This window comes from Mchenga conophoros, linkage group LG16 (genome assembly GCF_057382185.1).
Source record: "Mchenga conophoros isolate Kocher_MC1m ecotype Shallow Benthic linkage group LG16, M_conophoros_male_GT1.1, whole genome shotgun sequence".
Lineage (NCBI taxonomy): Eukaryota > Metazoa > Chordata > Actinopteri > Cichliformes > Cichlidae > Mchenga > Mchenga conophoros.
The window spans coordinates 9,515,465-9,538,595 of NC_140541.1; the positions used below are offsets into that span (position 1 = coordinate 9,515,465).

The 23,131-nt window shown below is 39.8% G+C and overlaps 1 protein-coding gene across 3 annotated transcripts in view; it reads right to left on the reverse strand.

The window, feature by feature from the left end:
* Window positions 1–23,131, reverse strand: part of man1a2 (mannosidase, alpha, class 1A, member 2) — a 150,916-nt gene that overhangs the window by 98,445 nt on the left and 29,340 nt on the right. For all 3 annotated transcript variants that reach the window (XM_085250374.1, XM_085250375.1, XM_085250376.1), the window contains exons 3-4: window positions 19,622–19,883; window positions 612–708 (exon numbers count right to left, since the gene is read on the reverse strand). In XM_085250374.1, coding sequence (XP_085106500.1) covers window positions 612–708; window positions 19,622–19,883 — 359 coding nt within the window. The remainder of the gene's footprint in view (window positions 1–611; window positions 709–19,621; window positions 19,884–23,131) is intronic.

A 23,131-nucleotide genomic window follows, 5' to 3' on the forward strand; every position in this document is an offset into this window, starting at 1 on the left:
GCAGGTAATGTTGTTAATGTTTTGAAAATGTACAAAATGTTCAACTACAACGAGTGTAGTGGCTGGATCATTGTGATCATCATAGATGGCAGATAAAGAGGTGCATACCAATAAACAAATCCCGATTGTCTCTCCTTGTACAAAAAAGAATTTCTCACCAAGCATTATCAGCTACACTGTCTAATTTTAAACCTAACACTACAACTTTACTGTGATAAGGCTGACACATTGGAGTGTTAGCCCAACAGTGAGATTATTTGAGTGTTTATTGCTCACTAACAAAGTGCAGATCTATGCACTAAATAAAGACTTGTTAAATATCTGCAGTATCTCAAATACATTTAGATTTCTCCTGTTCGTCACGTGCATCCTCTTGTTGCAGCCTCAGCGATCCTATGCTCGTGTTTGCAAACATTTTTTTCCCCTAATGTGATATGCATCCTGCTGGAGGCACTATCGCATGACCTTGTCCACAAGAGAAGGAGCCGTGTGTGTTTGTCTGAGTGTTAGGAAGATGGTGTGTGTGTGTGCACATCACGCATGCATCCAAGTGCGACTTATGACTGTGTGAGCAAACTGCCGATGGGTAAAGGCGGCAGTATCTGGCTTACCAAAGATATTTGTGGAATGTCCTTTCTTGGCGATGGGCTTTAGCTCGTTGTGACCCCAGCCGTACTGTCTGTAGCTGTCCCAGGCATGTTTCATCATCTAAAAAAAACAAACAAACAAAAAAAACAGTATGTTAGAAGAAGCAAAGTCCTTTGACACGTGTGACATCACTGTCACAAAAAACAAAAGGGACACAATCATACAGTCATCATGGTGGTATGATTTCAAGTTGCACTGATATAATTTTCATTTGAGCATTACATTGGTTTATTTACAGCAGCTGTTGTAGCCTGGGTTAGTTGTCATAGGAACGTGAAATCCACCAATCAATTCAATGCAAAACAATAGTGTTTTTCTACACACAGGCCCAATGGCAAAGCCTCGTCTTCTATATATCATTATATTACATTACTTCCTTTCAACCAATCATACAGACATCGGTCCACTGAACAGAGAAGAATAAGACTCTACTTTTCATATGAGCTTTGAAAAGAGGCTGGAAAAGAGGAGACTCGGGGAGGGAAGGAGGATAAAAAGAGCAAGAGATTGGGAGATGAGCCCTGACATGGAGGCTGATGCTGTGAAGAGGCGCTCCAGGGCAAACAGAGAAGATGACACAGCCAAGGGAGGAAAGAGTGCCAGCTTTTACTGAATCAGTGCTGCTCTCTATCCATTTCAAAACACCTCCTCCCCTTTGTAACTCTTACACATGTGGCATCGACAACAGAAAAAAGAAGAAGGCACATTTCCTGTCCATGTGGCCGTGTATTGTATATCACAGTCTCATTTATATGGATATCTGCTGATTTCTTGCCCTCTGTTGCAGTCTGTCTACATGACTGTTACCTCATCATCATTTCTGGTTAATGATGATCTCGGTTTTGACAAAGTGACTAAGATGTAGAGCTCTTCCCAATACCAATTGAAAGTTGGGGTTTCCCCAACTACAAGCTACAAAATTTACAAAAATGACAAAGTGCATCTCTGGCCCATAAAATATAGACCTGTCATTTTACGGCCACCAAGCTACACCAGTTTCCCTCTCTGTCCAACAGCCTGCCTCTTTATGCCACCATGAGCATCCAAATCCTCTTCCAACTTTCTCTCTCCTTGGAGCAGGCATGCAGCCAAGCTAATAAAGACAAGGGCCAGAAGTTTCATTGTGTTCTTGGCTTCGTGGCTTTCCATGACGCACTCCGTTCACACACCGAGGATTATAAATCAAATTAATACGCACCGGGACATGGACACTTAAACGTTGGCTGACTCCCTCTGATATGTGTTGATTGGACGCTTCATCAAATTCTGATTGGCTCATATGCCAAGGACAAGCGCTGCAGTGCGGGGAGCTTGACAATGTTGACAAACTGCTTATTTAAAGGACCTTGGAATACTAATTGGACATTAGGCTACAAAATTCAGTGATTGATTCTGACAGCTACCGCTTGCAGTATCTTGGGAGATACATGCAAAGGATTGGGGGGAAGGGGGTGGATGGGCTTGCACTGACCCAGTGGCTGATGCACTCTACAATCAGAGGTAAAGCTCCTCAGTAATTTGCTGCAGAGAGGAAATAGCAGCCAAAATGAACACTCCTGTGACCTGTATTCATCAATATCCCTATGAAAGGGCACTGCAGGATGCTAGAAGGTGGCTATTAGCACCAAAGATATTATTATTATTATTATTATTTGGCTTTATGTTGTACTATGTAGTTCAGAGTAGGGAGCAGGAAATTCTGTTAAATTATCCATGTTCTTGTTCCACACTTCAAGTGTTGCTGGAATTAATCTGTTCATGGACACCTTCATAAGAACTTGAAATATCAATTTCATAACGGAAAAAATGAAAACGTTTTGTGTTTAAGCCAAACTGAACACAAAGCATCTAACACTGTGATAAACTGTGCAACAAAGGGTATGTTTAAGTTAATAAACCGTGTTCCCACCCACACTGCACCAAAGATTCCTCCACAAAACGTGCCGTGACACACGCCTTTACCTCTAGTCAGTGCTGCTGGTGATTACTTCTCTTTTCAGTTAGTACCCACTGTGAATTACTACATCTCGGAGTGTGGAGACATCCAACAGCTTGTGGTGTAGGATAAGGGGAGCCTGTTCAACTCTTCAGAGAAGCACCAGTAGAAACACAACGCTGTCGTTTCACATGATTCATCTTTTCTGTGGCAGCTGCTTATACTTATACTATTATCTTGCATATACTTTTAGTTTTAAAATCCCACTTCTATGCTATTTTGCATTTTCCCCCCCTCCAACCCTTCGATTTGAACTGCAACGAATGGACAAGCTAATGTTTTCCTAAGTTTTTTTTATTGGACAATGGCAATTTGTTTAAACCATTACTTACAAGATAAGAGGATTTTTCCCCCTAAAAAAAAGTATAAATTTGTAGCTTTCTCATTTGGAGTCTAGGCTGAATCTTACTATCTGCAAGTCTACCAGATCCTGCCTCATTAGTACTTGTCATGACTTGGTAAACATCCTACTGCTTTTTTGTTCTGCCAGGTCTGAAGAACAAACTACTTCAGAAAATGCAGAAAAATATAGCATTTATCCAGGTATAACAGCCTGATGTGTTTGTTGTTGCATTGTTTTTTCTTTTTTCTGCTGAAGACCGAAAACTGAAAGCTGCAATATGATGCAAGAGGTAGTACATAAGCGTTTTATTTATTTATTTATATCCGTTATCTGTCCAAGTATACATCTCACAGATTAAAAATCTCTTTTTCTAAGAGAGTTTAGAGACGAGGAGGAAAATGTTTCGCGTTTGGAAACAGCTCATCAGAAAATGTCTTCACTCACGATGAATTATTATTGCGATTTTGGCGAAATGCTGAGTATTGCAACAACATACATTTATCATCTTTTTAAGCTGTAAATTATGTCCTCAAAGTTAGACTGTCAAAATTTTGTTTATCCGATAAAATAAACATAATGTTATCTTACTTGGTTATTTTTTTTGCAACAAAATGGCATTAGCAAGTATACCAATACTGCAACCAAAACCTGCCATAAATGTTTATCACAGTCTGCAACTAATGAGGTCAAGTTGGGAATTATGTGCAATCTGTTTCTGATAATGCAGCAATTAACTGCTAACTCGTTGAAGCTAAGTGTGCCCAGTGTTGGATGCTCTTTGAGTCGAGCCGGTTTCATGCAAGTCTGTTCAACTAACGTCATCTCAGGATGACTGTGCATGGGATGAGCCCTCTTGTTCATAGTATTCATTCAACTATTTAAATGTATTTTTTGAAATACTGATATTTGGTGTATCAGCATCCCTTGACATGTATCAAGATATGGCACGTCAATCCAGAACACCAATAAAGGGAGACAGTAGCACTGTCAAGAAATATGAATATGTCTGTATGTTCATAGGCATCTTTTGTTTTGTAACCATTATTTCTGAATGGCTACATTAGCCAGTGATCGAAGCGCTCACTTGTAGTATAGAGAATTTTTAGAAACAATCTCCTGGGAATTTCTCCTTATTTTTCCAAATCCAGGCCATTTTTTAAAAATTAAAAAGTCATTAGTCATAAACTGGATCATCATCAATCAGCACACTCGTCTCAGTAAGGCAGCCTGTCCCCATTTCAACTGCATAATGAAACACATTCACACATGGTTTCAGTGTCTGAAGACCAACTTAATAAAATCGTGTCTTGTTGTGTTCTGTGCCTAAGGATCGGGAAACCTGTGACTGAAGGTTTTTATTATCGCCCTCTACAGTGTTTTGCTTATTTTCATGCTTCCCAGTTTCTATACTGCAACTGCAAAAGTATTAATCATGCAACATTATACACTCCAGCTCACTCTGGAATGAACTGGCAGCCCAAGAGTGGCCCTGTGTTATTAAGGTCAGAGCCAGAGAGAGATTAAAAACCTCTCTTTCCCTCCCACACCTTATCAACTGATGAGCTTGAAAGTAAAAAGTGAAGTCTCACACACGGTGCAGGGTCCAATGGAAAAGGCAGTGGTATTTCTCATTTGAGGAATTTATTTGGCCAGCCCACAAAAAAGATTTGTCTTTCCATTTTGGTTGAGGAAAAAAAAAATGTAAAAAGCAGTCTGAAGTGTAAAAGTATTTAAAAGGTTAAAGCAAATAGTGAGAAAATGTTCCACTGTGAGATACACTACCAGTCAAAACCTTCTAATTTAATGGTTTTTCTTTATTTTTACTACTTTCTACATTGTAGATACATACTGAAGACATCAAGTATAAGAAGAAAGATATATGCAAAGAAAAAAATGCTAAATAACTCTCAATATGTCCTATGTTTTAGATTCCTGAAAGTAGCCACCCTTTGCTTTGTTGACAGCGCTGCAAACCCTTGGCCCTCTGTCAGTGAGCTTCATGATGTAGTCACCTGAAATGGTTTCACTTCACAGGTGTGCCTTGTCAGAGCTTATTTCTTGCTTTCTTAATGGGGTTGGGAGCATCAGTTGTGTTGTGCAGAAGTCAGGTTGGTGCACAGCTAACAGCCCTTTTTGACGAATGTTAGATTTCATATTATGGCAAAAACCAATCAGCTAAGTAAAGAGAAACAACAGTCCATCATTACTTTAGGAAATGAAGGTCAGTCAGTCTGGAAAATTGCTAAAACTTTGAATGAGGAGACTGGTGCAAATCAGGCCTTTATGTTCAAACAGCTGCTAATAAACCACGACTAAGGAAAAGCAACAAGCAGAAGAGTTTGTTTGGACCAAGAAACATGAGGAATGGACATGTGATGAAAACCTGATGGAAGACCTGTGCTTTGGTCTGATGAGTCCAAATTTGAGATCTTTGGTTCCAGCTGCCTTTGTGGGACGCAGAAAAGGTGAACGGATACTCTCTACACGCATGGTTCCCACCGTGAAGAATGGATGAGGACGTGTGATGGTGTGGGGGTGCTTTGCTAGTGACACTGTTGGGGATTTATACAGCATGGCTACAACAGCATCCTGCAGCGACATGCCATCCCATCCGGTTTGCGTTTAGTTGGACCAACATTTATTTTCAATACGACAATAACCCCAAACACACCTCCAGACTGTGTAAGGGCTATTTGACCAAGAAGGAGAGTGGCCTCCACAGTCACCTGACCTAAACAAGATGGTTTGGGATGAAATTGACCACAGAGTGAAGGCAAAAGGGCCGACAAGTGCTCAGCATCCCTGCGAACTCCTTCAAGACTGTTGAAAACTATTTCAGGCGGCGACCTCATGAAGGTCATCAAGAGAATGCCAAGAGTGTGCAAAGCAGTAAACAAAGCAAAGGGTGGCTATTTTGAAGAATCTAAAATATAAAACATGTTTGGAGAAATGTCCCACTTTTTTCACTACATAATTCTGTATGTATTCATTCATAGTTTTGATGCCTTCAGTGAGAATCTACAATGTAAATAGTCATAAAAATAAAGGGAAACCATTAAATGAGAAAGTCTGTCCAAACATTTGACTGGTAGTGTATGTAATAAATTACTGCAGCTTTGTATGAATCTCTCAATATGTAATGCATTTAATGCTGCTCCAGAGTCAAGAATGCAAAATAAAACCCTGATCTCATGGTAAATGGGCATTATTAAGACTGAAATGTGTGAAAACAGTCGGCAACCAATCTGTATTCTTACATAGACATAAAATTGTAAATTTATCCCAAAGACACGATGTCTTCTTAAATGTTCTTTATTCACAGAATCCAACTCCCTAAATCAAGACAATTAGCTGTCTTAGTCAAAAAGGCAGGTTTGGCTCCATCTTCATGGGTCTACACAATGTGTTAAAAGCTATGACCTTCACAATGGCAACCTGGTAGGCTGTTTGTGCCTGCCCTACACAAGAAGCACAATGTGCCCGTGGCCATTTCTTACCCAAAGTACCAGCAGCCATCATTCAGACACCCTTTATGGCTCATGTGCCGCAGTCTCATACACACAAACACAATTACAATGTACAGTCATGGACAACCACAGGGCAATGAAATATTCGTAAATCTCTCTCTAGCCAGCGGCTGCAACCAAGGCCATTACTCGAGAAAAAAATAATGTATATTAAAAAAATAATACAAAATAAATTATTTTTTTAAAAAAAATCAGCTCAGCTCACACAAAAGTGGGACACAATGACAAGCTTTTGGAGGTTTGGGGAGCTGGAGAGTTATGTGCTGCTTAGAGTGACCTCCAGAGTCAGTCTGACTGATTTAAAGCACCCGTCTGCCTGCCCTCATCTTTCTCATCTCCTTCCAACTCACCCCATGGAGGCCTCGTATCTGGCTTAACGGAAGTCCTTTCAGAAGACGCATTAGGGTGGTAAGAGTGTGACATCTGAATTGCCTCTTGCAGTAAATACATTCATGGCACTTAAGCAGAGGGTGGCAATAAATTCCCCATGAAATTGAGGCAGTAAAAAAGTCAAGATAGGCTGTTTTCAAGCAGCTCTGAAGCCAAGAGTTCAAGAGATGGTGGCTCATAATATGGTTACCTCTGTGTTATGTATGGAACCTCCATCCAAATCAAACAATTCCCCCCATCATGACGACAATCCTATCAATCTCTGGACAAAAATCAACGGGCGCCATGTTTCCAGGAGACAATGAGCATGTCTCAGAAGCCAGATTTTAATCCAAATGGTGATTGCAAGTTATTAAAGGCATTTATCAACAAGTAGAGATTACTAAACTCTTATTATAGTGAATTAAATGACTATCAGCGAGAGTAAGGCTTCCAGGTCCACCGGGAAGACAATGGCACCCTCTCACAGCAGCAGCCTCCCTCAACAGGACAACAAGCGACAATCCAAAAGCTTTTCCTGAACAGATTAAGGTGCTGATCTTGCCAAACTCCAAACATCTGGATCTAAGCAAACATCCAAAAAATACACTAGAAAAGTCCAAATCACAGAGGCTCAGCACCCCAGGTTAACCACAAAGGTTCTTTGTCCACGAGTTGTAGTTTCAAGACATAATAGCAAAGTACAAATTATTAGGCAGCTAGTTTTAATGTTGTGACTAACAATTGCATATGAAACTACCAATGAGTAATGGCCTATAAATAACTAAACATATGAAAGAACTCACAGTTTCAAAGGTAATGCATCATATTGACATTTTCAAGTCATAAAGAAGCTGCAATGCTTATGGATTTTATACTGATAATTTTTATCAAAGCTGAACTAGAAGAAAATGACTAAGATTAGAAGTGAGAACCAAGAAGACTATATTTTCCAGTGAGATGTTTTAAAGGGGAGAGGATGACTCACCCATAAGTGCAGAATAGAGTAAATATTAGACAAATAAATCAGGACTTTTTACATTATCTAACCATTTTTGCATTTTTTTTTTTTTTAAATCAACTAAGTACACAAGCTAAACAAGCCTAAGCTTTACCGCATCAAACTTGGAAAAGAACTGTAAGTGAACTTGACACTGTGACCATTTATAATAAACTTGTAGGTAAACATTTTTCACTATTTGAACATGCAGCTTGTTTTCACATCCAAAATATTTACTACATACTGCTGACCAATGTTCCCTCTAAGCTGCGCACGTTTGCGATTGCACACTGCTGGCACTGTCTCTGCGCACAGAAAATCTGCATTGTGCCCCCAAAAAAATCTAACCTGAATTGAAATTAAAATTAAAACTTTAACAATTCTGTTTTGCAGTGTTAGTCAGTGAGTGACTGGCTGCTCCCGTATGGGATTAGAACGATACCACCTTATCCCATAGTCCAGCCAATGATGCGATTCACATATACGCAGCTAATCAACGTCGTTGACAGACTATGACAGCGTCCTTATGTGCCGACACCGTTGTTTTAGCTAGCAAAGCGGCGTGGCTGATGTGGAGTGAAGCCACGTTAATGACAACGTGTAGAATCATTGGAGATGTGAGCAGGACAGACGGAACAATTGAAAAAGTGTGGACTTTACACCAGTTTTTAAATTGTGCTGATAGGCCACGTAAAACCACAGTTATGATAAAAATATCTGCAATCTTTGGTTTTCTTCCTGAATACTGTCGTTGTTTATATTTACTGCAGGAAGAAACGGTAAAAACTGCATTTTATAAGGAAAACGCTTGAAAGCACTCAACACAAGCAAAAACAACACCAAAAAACCCAGCCTTTCCTATTGGTGGAAAAATGTACCATGTCAACCAATCAAGGGGGAAGTTTTGGGAGTGACACATCTCCGAGATGTGAGAGATTTGCGACGTTTAGCGCAAATCTTGTGTAGTTAGTGTGTAGTGTAGTCAATAGTTTTGTTGTGTGTGTCAGAACAATGAGGCGACTACTGAATGTTACAGGTGTTACAGGAGTGATACATCTCATGTTGTCAGGCCTGCAGGTATCAGGCTGTTGTTCTCCTTTATCTCTTAGTGGACAAATTATTTTTTGGAGTGGCACAAATAATTTGTGTGGCATCAAATTTGATGCAGAACAGCTGATTGTTCTGTAAATAGTTTGAAATGTTGAAAAAAACAAAAACCTGTTCTTTGCTAAACTCAGTTACTTTTTTGAAGAAGTAACTATATAATTCTTTGCCCAACATTGGTCTTTATATACTGCATTTTATTCAGACAGAGTTACAGGACTCCCAGACCACAGACTCATAAGACAAGTCAGAGCTTTATTTTAAAAAAAGAAAGAAAGTTGTGTTTTCAAAATTGGACTTCATGTTATTTTTACTTCCAATAGTGTGAACATACTACACAGGTCATGAACAATTTTTTAAAATTTTCATTGTAAGTGGGCTAAAGCAGTTAATTAAAAGTCATCTAACATAAATGTAAATGCTGTAATTTGATTATTTTAATAAACCATGTAACTTGGATGGACTTGATGCTGGCCAGCGTGACCACAGTGCACACGTCTGCTGCTGCTCACAGTGGTCCGAGGGATCGCTCAGGGAGTTTGTGCGTTCGCTCAGACACATGAAAAATTAGAGGGAACATTGCTGCTGACATAAAGTGTTTTCCAGGTGGATACATGAAATCGAGCTGTAGCCTTCAGTCTCTGAATAAATGTATGAAAATGCAGTGAAAAAAACACTCTTTATTTAAGAGTGTCTTTAGCAAGAATAAAAAGCCTGCAATCAGTATCTCAGACTCTGTTGCTTGTGAAGCTCGCACACAAGAATTTCACTCGCATGTGCTGTACCAATGTACCCGCACATGTGATGTGACAATAAAAGTGATTTGATTTGATTCAGACTAATCAACTTGAATGTACATCACACAGAAGGTCAGTCATGGACTTGTTGCTCATGATTCAATACCAGTTCACAGCATTTTAATATCTCTGGTTTGTGTTTTTGTATTGACTTAGAATTTCATTTCCTTGCGACTCGAAACCTGGTGATTCATTACTCATCATGGTTTTGGGAGCAGGTGGCTGAAAGTCTTTTAAAGTGGGCTCTGTTTTGGTTTAGTGTTATGGGCAAGAATGCACTTTGCACTGGAAATGTTGAATCATCATCCTGTTCACATTTAAATGCAGTGCTTACAAAGTGTTCTTAAAGAGCAGAACTGCTGAATAAATATGAAAGTTCAGGTAATCACTTGCACTCTGGAGCTTTGTCCATGTAAGCAGATGTCTGCACACCCAATGCAGCGAGGCCCTTGAATGTATAATGATCTGCATAGTGTATTGTAACAATGACTTGGATAATGGCTTTCAATCTGTATTTCATCTGTCTACTGAGTGATTTGTAGCTGCTGTGATAAGCACAACTACTAAACTTAGCACAAAAAGTAAGGAAATTTGTGTTTTATTGACTATTTCTTTGCTGTAACAATCCTTGGCAATAAATGTTGTAGCGCTGGAAAGCCTGTCATCTCCCCTTAAATGGTGTCACATTTGCATTTGTGGGTTGAGCAACAGAGTTGAGTATGCAAGTTGTGCCCAAGAAAAACTTGCCAAATCTTCTCTTTCGATGCCAAACAGCTTATTCTGCTATTGGCTCTTGTTTGGTGCCATTTACTGGACTGAATGATTAAAGATTGAAAAAAAAAAAACAATTGGCAATTTAACAGTTTATTTATTTGATAACCAGAATCATCCACAGCCACAACAGCCTGGCATTTGTCACAAGTATGCCAATGTGATTGTTCTGGTCACGCTGGCACGAACAGAACAATCCGGCTGATCCCACAAGAGTTCAATGGGGCTGAGGTCAGGACTGCAGGCAGGCTGTTCCCATCCTTTCCACTCCCAAATTCTGGAGGTAGTCTCCGATAAACCCTGTTGTGTGTAAGCAAACGTTTTCATCTTGAAGGACAGAGTTTGGCCCCAGACTGTGGAGATATGGGACTGCCACTCTTTGTGGAATCTCATTCTGATCTCTCTCAGCATTGAGATTGTCTCCAATGATGACAGGCCTCGTTTTTCCCATGACTGAGATGCTGCTCCACACCATCATGCTGCCTCCACCAAGCCGTTACCCTAATGGTGCAGCAAACAGCATGGCGTTCTCTGTGCTGTCTCCATACTTGTGTTTAAGCCACTCTTACAAGCCATCTGCTGTAGGCAGAATTTGGACAAATCACTGAACATAATGTTCCTCCACATGTTCAGATTCCAGTGCACATGTTGCTGAAACAAGCGCAATTGGGTCTGACGGTGAACAGGAAGTCATGCCAGGCCTCCTGGTAGCCCTGGCTGTGTGCAGTCTGTTCTGGATTCTCTGGGTAGAGAGCCATATCATCCTGCAAACCTTGATAGTAGATCTGTAGACGACTACCTACACTTCTTAAGTGCAGACAGAATGAGGAAACTGTTTTCTTATGTTGTCAACTTATTGTAGATCCTCCATTATATGGAACTTGGCTTTCAATTTGTAGATGATACTAGCTCTCACTCCAAATAATGCTGCGTGTCTTGGTTTTGCAAAACTCCGGGCTGAAGTTGCCCTATGGGCCATATTAAGATCAGTCAAACGTGGCAGGGTTCATGCTCACAGGTGCTGCTAATCAGGTGCTAATCAGGCACCTAATAGTCAGCACCTGGGATATAGAAAATCAAAACAAGAGTCAATGACAGAATAATCTGTTAACTACCCCACAAATGCATTTTTCTTACAAATGTGGCACCAATTAAGGAGAAGAAGCATTGTTACAGAAGTAACACAGAAGTTATCCAAACACAAATTTTCTTACTTTTTGTGCAAAGTTTATATAAAATATTCATCAAATAAAGCATCCACTGCAGAAAGGTTGTTTTGGGAAAAAACATACTTTCCTTCGCTTGAGCAGTAAGAAAGCTCTAATATTTCTTGGGGAAAAAAATCCATAAAATGCCACTTGCTGTAAATTTATGTTATAGGTTTGATGTGTACTAGCAACCTTGTAGTGCTATTTCTATCCCCAAGAGAGTATGAAGTCAATATTATTGTGAACAAAGCCAATATAAGACTACAATTGCTTTGCGATAAAAGACAATTACTGGTGAGTGGAAACTTTAATTATGAAGTAGCAACATAGATGTGGTAGTTTGCCCTGGATTCAGGTGCACACTTGATTACAGCTGACACCAGAGCTTGAAGGAAAACAGTCTGATTTTTCCATTCATGTTTCTCTGATTGCTAAGCTTGGAGAAGGACTGAAGAAGCACAACCGAATTCAATCTTTTACATAGAGGAGAACCACATAATTCCCCCATGAGAAAGCACTTTGAGACAGAAACTGCAGTCCAATTGCAGCTTTCTCTCTTTCGTCAATTGAGCCAGCTCTGAAATGTCAGACAGTTTCCTGAAAGTACAAAAAAAAAGTTTTTTGCCATTCTTGCTCACTCTTAGGGAGGGAAATACAGTTTGATGTATGACGCTCATCCGTAAAAGCACAAGATATCCACACAAAGACAAGTGATCAAACCGAGTTACACACATACACAAGGCAGGCAGATATTTTGTAAACAGACAAGATAAGGAGGGGGGAAAATCACATGACTGACAGTGAAAAACAGATTTCACTGTCAGCCCTGTGATTTTACTGGAAGGGAAGAGATGAAAAGATTAAACTGCTGTCATTTAGACTTTTCTATTGTTTAAATGACAGGAAAAAAAATATTAGAGATAGAGCTGTTGTACTGTGGCAGCAGCCCAAAGGGATAGATGACCATTGTAAGTCGAGCCTGTCCTCTGCCACTTTCAATGTCTCTCTCTCTCCATCACCTGAGGTGTAATTGAGGCTCATTATGCCTGTCCTGTACTTAAAACAATCAGGACGCTCTCTGCCTTTCACCCGATAAAGGTATTCGACACCAGCTCTCCAGCAAAGTGCAGTTAAGCTCTTAGTTTTGGCTGACAGACATGCTCTACCATCAGATATTTCCAGAGGTATCAGCTAATGAATCAGCAACGCGGAACATACACTACCAGCATTGGCTACTCCTACACTTCCATTTAACCTTCTTCAGCAAAACTGTTTATAGCAGATTAGCAACCCAAAAGAAAGAACGAAAAACTCCGTGTAAGGTAAATAACAGACCAAAACCGAGGAGCCCAAACTGCAAAAGCCTGGTTGTGTTTAGATTTTAAGTGTAAGTTATCAGGTTCCTGTCCGAGGAGCTCAGGCAATGCACTGGGACGCACTGTTGGATCTCCATCCAATAGGATGGAGAGGGAATGGAGGGTAGAGGAGGGAACAAACAATTTACCAGAACTTACCAAAAAACAAGTACAAGTGAGATTAACAAATGACAGAGGAAAACACAAACACACACACTTAATTTTTATTCAACCAGTTTAGGATGACAGGGCACATGACAACATGGCCAATAACTTTAAAGCTGTTGAGACAACATCTGAATGTTCTGAATGTTCACTCTGTAGGTTAAGGCTACAACTGCTTTGCGATAAAAGACTATTACTGGTGAGTGGAAACTTTAGTTATGAAGTAGCAACATAGATGTGGTGCAGCAGTACCGGTAGATTTTTTTTCCTTTTCTATATGTGAACAAATCTCAAAAGTACACTTTCTTGACAAAAACTCTCTGAGCTTTATCTTACTACTTTAAATTATTCTTTTCACACTCATCTGGTAGCAGGACAGTGAACACGTACAAGTTAGAGCAAAGCAATACTGACAAGTGGAGCTGGAAGGAAGAAAACAAGGACATCGTCAGGGATCGTCATGGTTACTCTTCATTTTTTCAGTAAGGTACAGTACTCTAAACTATTCTGTGTACATGCACAGTATGTAGACATACCTGTATGATATTTTTAATTACTGAAGAAAGAAAAGCCTTTGAAAAACAAACGTTGGCTAGTACCCAACAAAGGTTTGCGGTCAGGGGTTTGTAACTTGATGATCTAGGTGTGACAACATAGCAATTCCTATAGGCAACCTGGAGCCAAGTCATGAAGGGCTTTAAATGTAACAGACAATCAATTCCAATTTACAGACACTCTAATGTATGATAGATGACTGTTCTGCAATGTACGACAAAATCACTGTGTAGTTATCATCATCGAGTTACTCTGATTTCTACCTCTAATAAAGAAAGTTGTCTTTTTCCAAACTTCAATGGTGACTTGTAATGATATTCAAATGCTTTGAGTAATCTAACACTGATACGCCATTACAGCTCTCCTATCATGGTTAGTATTTATTAATATGTAAAAACATTACGGCATACTGCGAGCAAACAAAGCATTTTCTCTACTAATGGGGCGGAAAAGCAATTCAACCAGTATTAATATTTAAGACTAAACCTTTACTTGCATTGTTGCACTGTGATATCAGTGACTGGACCTCAACACATTTGACACAAGCTGTGATAAAATACTGCTGTCTCATCAGATCTCTGTTCCTCAAACTAGGAGAGGGTCCCGTTGGTGGAGAATAGAGCCCCATGGTGGAGCATGGACTACCAACAGAAAACATGGAGTGAAACTAAACTGAAGGACACTATTGTGCAGACATACATTTCAGAGCCTTTTTTATTTTTAATAATAGACTAAAACAAATTGTGTTGAGGGTATTACCTTTTAGCGTGCTTCAAAATGAAGCACAACAGACAAAGTTTGAGAACTTGAACTTCTCATGTGATTGAGGAACTTTATGTAAGCAAATACTATGAAGACATGAGATAGGAAGGAGGACTTTTTTCCAGGATAAAACATCAGAAATATATGGAAGAGGATTAGAGCCACTGAAGAAAAAAGTGGGCATGTCTTTTTTTCTTCTTTTCCAGAATGCTGAGACAAAAGTCAGAATGCTGAGACATGCACACTCCCCTGTCCCTGAAATAGTTTGACAGAATCTTTGGCCTTAAATAAAAAAATAAAAAAAATAAAAATAGGCAGAACCTTTCCTCCATTTCTATTTCTCAAAGGCATGTCCACCTGCGTGTTTAGAGTTGCCTTCAGCTATGACCTCCAACACTTACTGCTAATAAGGTTCATCACAGTAACATCCAGATAACGAAGCAGGGAAAAAGCTCTAATTATTCCAGCCTGGGAGCATTCGTCTATATTCCAAGATGGTTACCTCCAGTGCTAACATTGTGCTGTTGAAATAATCTATGCTGTGACTTATAATATAAATGTTTCTTGCTAATGAGCTCTGCTTTCCAGACGCTTGCTTCCATTGTCCTGACAGGAGATGATTCTGCGACTGGGGAATTTAGATTTTATGTTTTACTATGTTTCATTTATAGAAGACAAATGGCTTTAATGATCAACACTCTCCCCTCTGGATTAGTGTTCTGTTTTTCAGAACCTTTCTTCTGCCCTTATTATTTGCTCGCACATATCGTGTGGATATTGTTGCCTTCTCCTGAAGGGATGGATTGTCAAATGTCACCACTTAACCTCGTGCTGCAAAAGGCTGGTTACAAGAAAGCATTAAGCCTTACACAACCAAACATGATTGCCTCAAAGAAAACAAACAAACAAACAAAAAAACAACGCTTGTAGCTCAGCCCCAATACACAATACATGCTCTAAAGGAAGTAAAACTCAGATAACACAAAGCCTGTTTATATTGTGTAGATTCTCTTTCCCTGTAGCCTACTTGTTGTGTTAGATACAAATAATACACAGTGTTGTCTGAAGATGAGAAGTGCCCGTTGTTCAGCAAATCAATATGGAAATCCTTATGATTTTATTAAGACTTGTAGCTACCAATGAGGGAGAATCCTTCGAGGCGACTTTTAAATAATGCTGAATAAAGGAGCTGAGAGTTGAGGGGAAGGATTTAATAGTAAGAAAGAGACTGAGGTGGAAACAAAAATAATTGAAAAGAATGATAAGATCAAAATAGAAAGAGAGAATGAGGGCTAAGAGCAAGAGGAGGGGAAGACTTGGAGAGCCAGAGAGAGTGTGAAACAGAATGATGAAAGCTAAGCTGTGCCCTACCCCGGAGGCAACTGTGCTACAAACACACACACTTGCAGTATAGACCCGGTGTGCAGACAACATATGAGGCCATCTGCCAAACACTATCAGGCCTTCGAAAACACGACTGGGGGAGGACACCTGTGAGAAAGAAAGATTTGACACAAGAGATGGAGGAGAGGACACTCATGGGTTCAATTGCAGATTTTTCACATCTCCATCGGAAACCTTTTCTGTGTCTTTATGGGCCGATGCACCTGGATAGCGGCACCTTTTAGACAGCACTTAAAGAGGGCTGCTTTGGTCATTGATTTATCTGGGCTTTACAGCCGCAGTCCATAGCTCTGTAGGGAAACACACACAGGTGCTACCTCCAATATCAGCCACAAATCTGTAATCGTTTGCTTTTGCTCTGCAGTCACATTTGAGCGACTGCTAAGCCAAGTCGCCAATCGCTTCTGTGCCCCTCAGACAGTACAGTGTATGCTGATGATCCAAAAATACTGCATTATTGACTGAACGTTTTCATGTTTAATCTATTGTCCACTTAAATTAGAGCTTCTGAATATAGAACCTGTATTAAAATGGGCAGAATTCCTAAACGCTTTGCACTGGACTTCAAGCCTGGATGTCTGCGCTTCAATCACATTTTAATTTTTTGATATCAAATCCATTGTCCAAATACTTACAGGCCTAAATGTAAGATACTGTAAAGCCTTTGTATGTTGAGCAATGTGTTAGCAACTCTTTAACAGTAACATCTCAGCACATAGACACTGTGACAACATGTTAACATCACTTAACAACTGGAACTCACATCTGTGCCCATCTCTCATCTACAGTACTATAGATTAAGAAGCTAATCATGTTTTTCACCCTTTTGCTTTAAAGTGTTCATGACATCCTATTCTATAACCTGTCTACAGGCACTAGTGTTTTTTAATATTATTAATGTACAAATTTTAGTGCTCCTTTAAGTGAATAGTGCCTTTGAGCGTCAGTCTATTAACTCCAGCCACCTTATTTCAACAGCTCTGGGCCAACAATACCTCATGATGTGACAGGAATAGACGGCAACAGTTAAATTCATTCACTTCTTTTTCTTTCCATCTCCAGACACAGGTTTAATGGCCGCTGATGTCTGGGTCACATAATTAGCTGAATAGCTAAAGAGCACAGAGCTCTGAGCTACTGGATGTTGGGGTGGGGAGAAGGGGGTGTCAATGAAATATGCATTTGGAAGTCATAAAAGCAAGTTCTTTTCTATTTCTGCGGCAACAAAGAGCCTGAGCAGCATGACCGGTCAAAAAAAGCAGAAAGATTACGACGTTGGATCTGACCGATTTCTCTGACTGCCAAACCCTGAGCTGGACTGCAAAAGCTCAAAATTGTAGTCTTTAGCAGTAAGGTCCCAGTAAACACCATGTCATTTCCAAATTGCAGTGCTCATGGAAATTATAAAGATCCTTTATTTGCATTTTTAAAAAGTACCCTTTCTCGTCTATTAGATTTGGTTTTGATAATCAGGTATTCCTGTGCAATGAAGCACCAAATAATATTAACCTTCAGCTTTAGTCTGTCTTAAATCTTAAACATTTTTGTCAAGACCAGCAATTAACAAAACACAAATCCATAATACAGCGCCTGCTGATGAATTATAAGTGTGGCAACAGCTATGGAGAGCCAAAAACAACAAAAAACTGAAAATGAGCACGTTCCATCTAGGAAAGCTGTCGCCTGTCAATATAGAGCAGAGGGAGAGCACTGAAACCTATAAGTACATTTAAATACAGCAAATGATTTAGTTTACTTTTATAAGTGGACAGATAACCGGTGAATAGGTAAAAAATGGTGCAACTTAACTGGTTTGGTGTTTGTCCGTCAGATACACAACAAAGCACATTTTTTTGTAGAATATGCAAGCGGCCGTCATTATTGTCGTATTTGTCGGACTAAGGTGCTCGTAAATCTGGGCGTAATCTGGGTCCTAAACTCTGTATGCTTCAGGTCAAACAACACTGCAGCATCACTGAGAGTTAAATATGGAATCAGAACGATGCCACCTTGAAACGAAACCGAAAAAAAATATTGAAACCGAAAAAAAAATATTGTAACTGAATTTCAGTTACAATATTTTTTTTATTGTTTTTTTTTCGGTAACATTTTCAACAAATATATATTTAAACTACAAAATAAGAAACTTTTATTTTCTTACAAGTGGTTGCTTGAGTTTTGAGACCACCAGAAAACTTCTTACCCAGCAAACAATCCAAACTGATTATACAACCGGAAACAATCATTTGCAATCAGTGATCCTTCGCAGCCACGGACTGAGCGCAGATGTCAATTTGAAGCAAATCAAAATAACTTCAAAACTGATGCAGGAGAAACACTGTCAGAAAAAAAGTCAGGCGGTTGAAATAACGCCATGTAATCTGGGTGGTAACAGGCTGCTGACTGTCTACATACAAAATGAACAATGACAAGAAGATGGATGCTGAAACATCCCTTTGGACTTGAATTCATGGCAGCAAAATGCAGGCCAATAGGCTGCCTCTAGCCGGGATTTAAAAGAGGAAAAAAGAAAAAGCTCCAGCTTCGCAGCCGCAATTGTTTTGCAGAGTGTGATTAGACTTTCTCCTTGGAATCACAAGGCAATCAGGAAAAGGGTAGTGTACTGTGCCGTAGCCCATACAGCTGCTACTTTCTTGCTCATTTGGGAGTGTTCGGCATTCTCTCTGAATGGTAATTATGAAAGGAACAAAAAGGGGCCTTTACGGACAAAGGCGGGTTTGGAGTGAATGGGCCCTGCTCCCATACGCCATGAGTGTTTTGACTCCAAGTGCTGTTTCATGGGAGACGATACGAGGCAATTATGCAGGAGAACTTGCAGGGGGTGAGAAAGGAAGAGGAGCACGGAGAGGGAGATACGCTGGGCCTGGCATAGAGAGCGGGACCAGATAGCACCATCTGCATTCTGCACGTGCACTGTCCGTCTGGCTCGCTGTTGCTTTCAATAAAAGCTGGAGCTCATGCAGACAGGCAACAGAAAAAGTATTCAAATATACAGTACAGAGGAGGACTCACTGGGCCGCACATACACCACACACCAATCCTGCACTTTACTGCAAGACATGGCACTGATTTAACTATGTTAACCAAAGCTGCCACAGTGAAAGGATATAATATCATAAGTGGTATTATACTGTTGGTCCCATGCTGGCAAACGCATACAATGGCACCTGCGTTTCTCAACACACCAACAAATCTCCATTTCCTGCAAATAAAATCTTTAGCAAAAACTAAGATAAGATGTATTTGCTTAAAATGGTAATATGTGATTAAAAGTGCAAATGTTTTGCAGCGCTGCTGTCAAAGAACTGAAAACAAGCACTAACTGTATGTAACAGCTGAGTCTAATAAGCTATGAATATGAAAACGAGCTCTTTCTTCTTGCTGCATTAACATAACCATATCAAAGCAAAAGGGCTTGAAATTGTTTTCATCTGAATTTCTAGATCACTGATGTGCACTTTAATTTTTTTTTCACCTTTCCTGCGTGGGAGGGCCATTTTTGTTTTTGCCCTCACTGGGGGGTTAACAAACAGAGATTGACTTCTTATTTAAAATGAATCAAATCAAGAAAAGCAAGAAGAGACTGATCACGTTACCTCTCTTATCTTGTCTCGTTTCTCTTTGACGTCGGGTTCTGGGGGCTCGCCGTCGCTCACGCCCACCACCTTAGGCATGGGTACCGGCGGCAACGGTTTGGGCCCTACGTCCTTCTTTTTCAGGTCCTCCATCACTTTGTTCTTCTCCGTCTGAATCTCGGCCTTGAGCTCCTCACGTGACTTTCGCAGCTTCTCCTTTGCCTCCTGCAGTGCTCGCTCGTGGTCTGCACGGATCTTATCCCGCAGGCTCTCCTCCTCTTCCCTACAGGAGGAAGGAATAAGATAAGCTTTACTTCTTTATGCTCTGCTTTGATTTCCATTAGACCTCACAAGTCGGTTGCTCATCCCCACAGTGCAATTAGAAGGGTTACTGTAACCATAGCTAACACGCACACAAAAAACATTTGGTGAAGAAAGGTGTACAGAGAGACTTGTGCTTGAAATTAATTAAAGATGGGCATTACAAACAAACTCTGACCCACTAGGAAGTTGATATTTCATTATTTTTGGAAAATAAAACTAAAATATTTACTGTTTACCTTTTTTACATTGATATTTAATAAACTATTGAATTTCTTTAGGTCAGCAGGTTGAGGATCACTGCAACAAACATCTGCAGGAAACCATTTTACTCAGATGATAATGAAAACACAAAAAAAACCATTTTCTCAGGAGAAACCTAACCCCAACCCCATTAATCTGCAGTTACATCAGCTCCAGGAAATGGGACAGGTGTGGAGGAACACAATGAGGAGACCAGCGATGGCAGAATGACAAACATCATCTGTGGTTCCACATGACGGTACAAACCCTAGGGGTGTTGACAAGGCTCTACCCCGCGAGGATGTGCTTCAGTAATGAAAAACAAACATAGTGGGGAGCTGAAGCAAAGGTGACAGGAGGCCGACGACACTTTGCTGCTCTTCTGTGGTCACTGAAGTAAGGAGAAACTGAAAGAATCTCTTTGAATCTCTCCCTGCCCTCATCCGGGTTTGCACAAATATAATTTCAGCCACATGTCAGCTGATACGCAGCAGAGGTTAGCTCTTTCAGCTGCTGACAAATGAAGACAAAATGAATGACCAGTTCAGCTGGAAATAACTAACCACCATTACATTTATGAATACAAAAGTATATTTCATTACAGTAAATTCTAGCTTAAAAACAGCTTTTTCCCTTTATATGCTACATTATTTGATTTTTATTTTACCAAATTACATGCTACTTATCAAATATGAAAGAGATCTGACCCATCTTTAAATCAAAACTAAAAAAAATATATATCTGCACATAGGACACACACTACAGACTCACTGCCTTGACACTTGTCTCTAATATTTTCATTACTCCTTGATGCACTGCTTTAGTTGTCAGTGTCCTAAATGCTTTTTAAAAAAACAAAAACAAAAAAAAACACAATAAATGAGGAATCTTCAAGCTTGCACTTCATCTGACTGCAAACACATGCGACTGTTTATTAATGACCTACAGTGTGATGCCTCAAAGGCATTTATTTCATTTATCTTTAATGTTTGCTTAAAGTAATTCTTTTGTATGTATTTAAGTTAGAAAGAACAGTAAAAAGAGTTAAAAATGTTAAGAAGCTTTAATTTTGAAGGTGAACTTGCTAATAACCTCACTTCCTGGTGGGTTACCTGTATTGCTTCATTTCCTGTTTAATTGCTCTTCCTGGTTCTCTAAGAGGGAGAGTGACATGTGGTCTTGCTCTGAGGCTTATCCACAGCCATCCACTTGGGAACATTGTTCAGGCAACGCCGTAAGTGTATATATTTCACGAAGGTGTTAAAAAGGCATAAATAGTGGTATTTGTGAAAAATTATATTTTATTTGTGATTCATGGAGGTTGATTTGTACATGTTAAAAAAGGCAGTTTTGATGATCATTACTGTTGCTAAAGCTAACACGAAGGTGTAAGGTCACATTTTGAGTTATTTCGTGATGCAATATTTATGTAAACGATCATTTTTTCTATTCTGTATTTCTTTTCAACTACAGTTTTCACCGCTTGTCAAATGAAGATTCTGAGTAAAAAGTCAACTCTACTTGTACTCGTGTATTCATTGACAGAGGTTTAGCTTGGTGTTTGATCGGAGTTGCTACACTCTGCAACAGAACACTACATACAGTGTAACAAACACAGGAAATGTGGGAGGAACTGATAACCTGCTGAGCTCCATGTGGACTCAGCTGCAAGTCTCCCCGGAGTTACAGTTCAACATCTCTAAGAAGATGAGAAAAACAACTCACTGGGTGTGTGTGTGTGTGTGCGTGCCCATGTGTGTGTTTCCCTATCATTGAAACATGCATATTAAAAAAAATAAACCTCGAGCCTTCAACACTACACTATGTATTAGTTTAATTTCAAATAAAATCAATAATCCTGTAAAGTGCTGCAGCTATTCTACAATGACAACGTTACTTTACTTAAAAGCCTGGTGAACAGCGTTTAGCACAGAGGATGCCAAAGAATTTTCTTAAGTGTTTGTAGAATGATTTTTAGTGTTTTCTATATCAGCAGTTAGGCCATGAATACAAATAGGTCACGAACAAGAGAAAAATAAAAACCTAAATGTTCTATATGCGGTTTTGTTCTTGTAGACCTGCGTGTGCTCATTAATTTACTTATTTATTAACTTGTAATGTTTCAGCGTCCAGTTCTTAGCCTGTGTGGTTTCTTATTCGTTATCAATATCCGGTCATGACTTGGGTATTTTTCCCTCTGTTCAGGTGTTTTTCATGCACGTTTACATGCTGGCGTGTACATCCATTCTCAGCCTGAGACTAAAATTACTGCTAATCAGGAAAAGAAAGAAATGGTTAGCAGAGTGAGGTGTGAGACAGCCTGCATTAGAGCAGATGTCTTTATGTACACCTGGTTGATAAAAGGTGATGATATAACGCGAGCTAACTTCACAAAGAGAGGAAGCCTGTCCAGACCCACAAGAGGAGAAATAAGGAATTGATTGAAATAAGGAAAGAGAATAATGTTTAGGTTTTGCTCCTGTATGAGAGCCGCCATACTGCATGAAGCCAGACTTCTGCTCCTTGTTTTGCATCCATACCAAAGATTTTAAAAGAACAGAAAAAAAGAAAAGAAAAAAAACTACTGACAAGTGGTAGGGTTGCTTCATGGATGAGCTTAGGTTATTTCTAAGCATTAATCTCACACAGACACACAAATGTCACATTAGTCTGCTAAGGAGGCAAATGTCAGCAGTGCTAGCACCAGCAGCCTTTTTTCCTCCACCTGTGCAGAATGCAATGCCTAATGAGAAGTGCAGACAGTGGCTGACCGTTTTAACTGTTTTCAGCGTTAGGTTTCACTCTACTACAAAGGGATCCCCGTCGTCCCCGTTTCTGGGGCTAAGCTAAAGGACCAAAACAGCACAAACATGAACAAGAGCAGCGCATACACAGGTTGTTAAACTAGATGTTAAACAAATTTTTGACTCTGCTACCCGCTGCAAATAAACTGCTGCTTCAAAGACT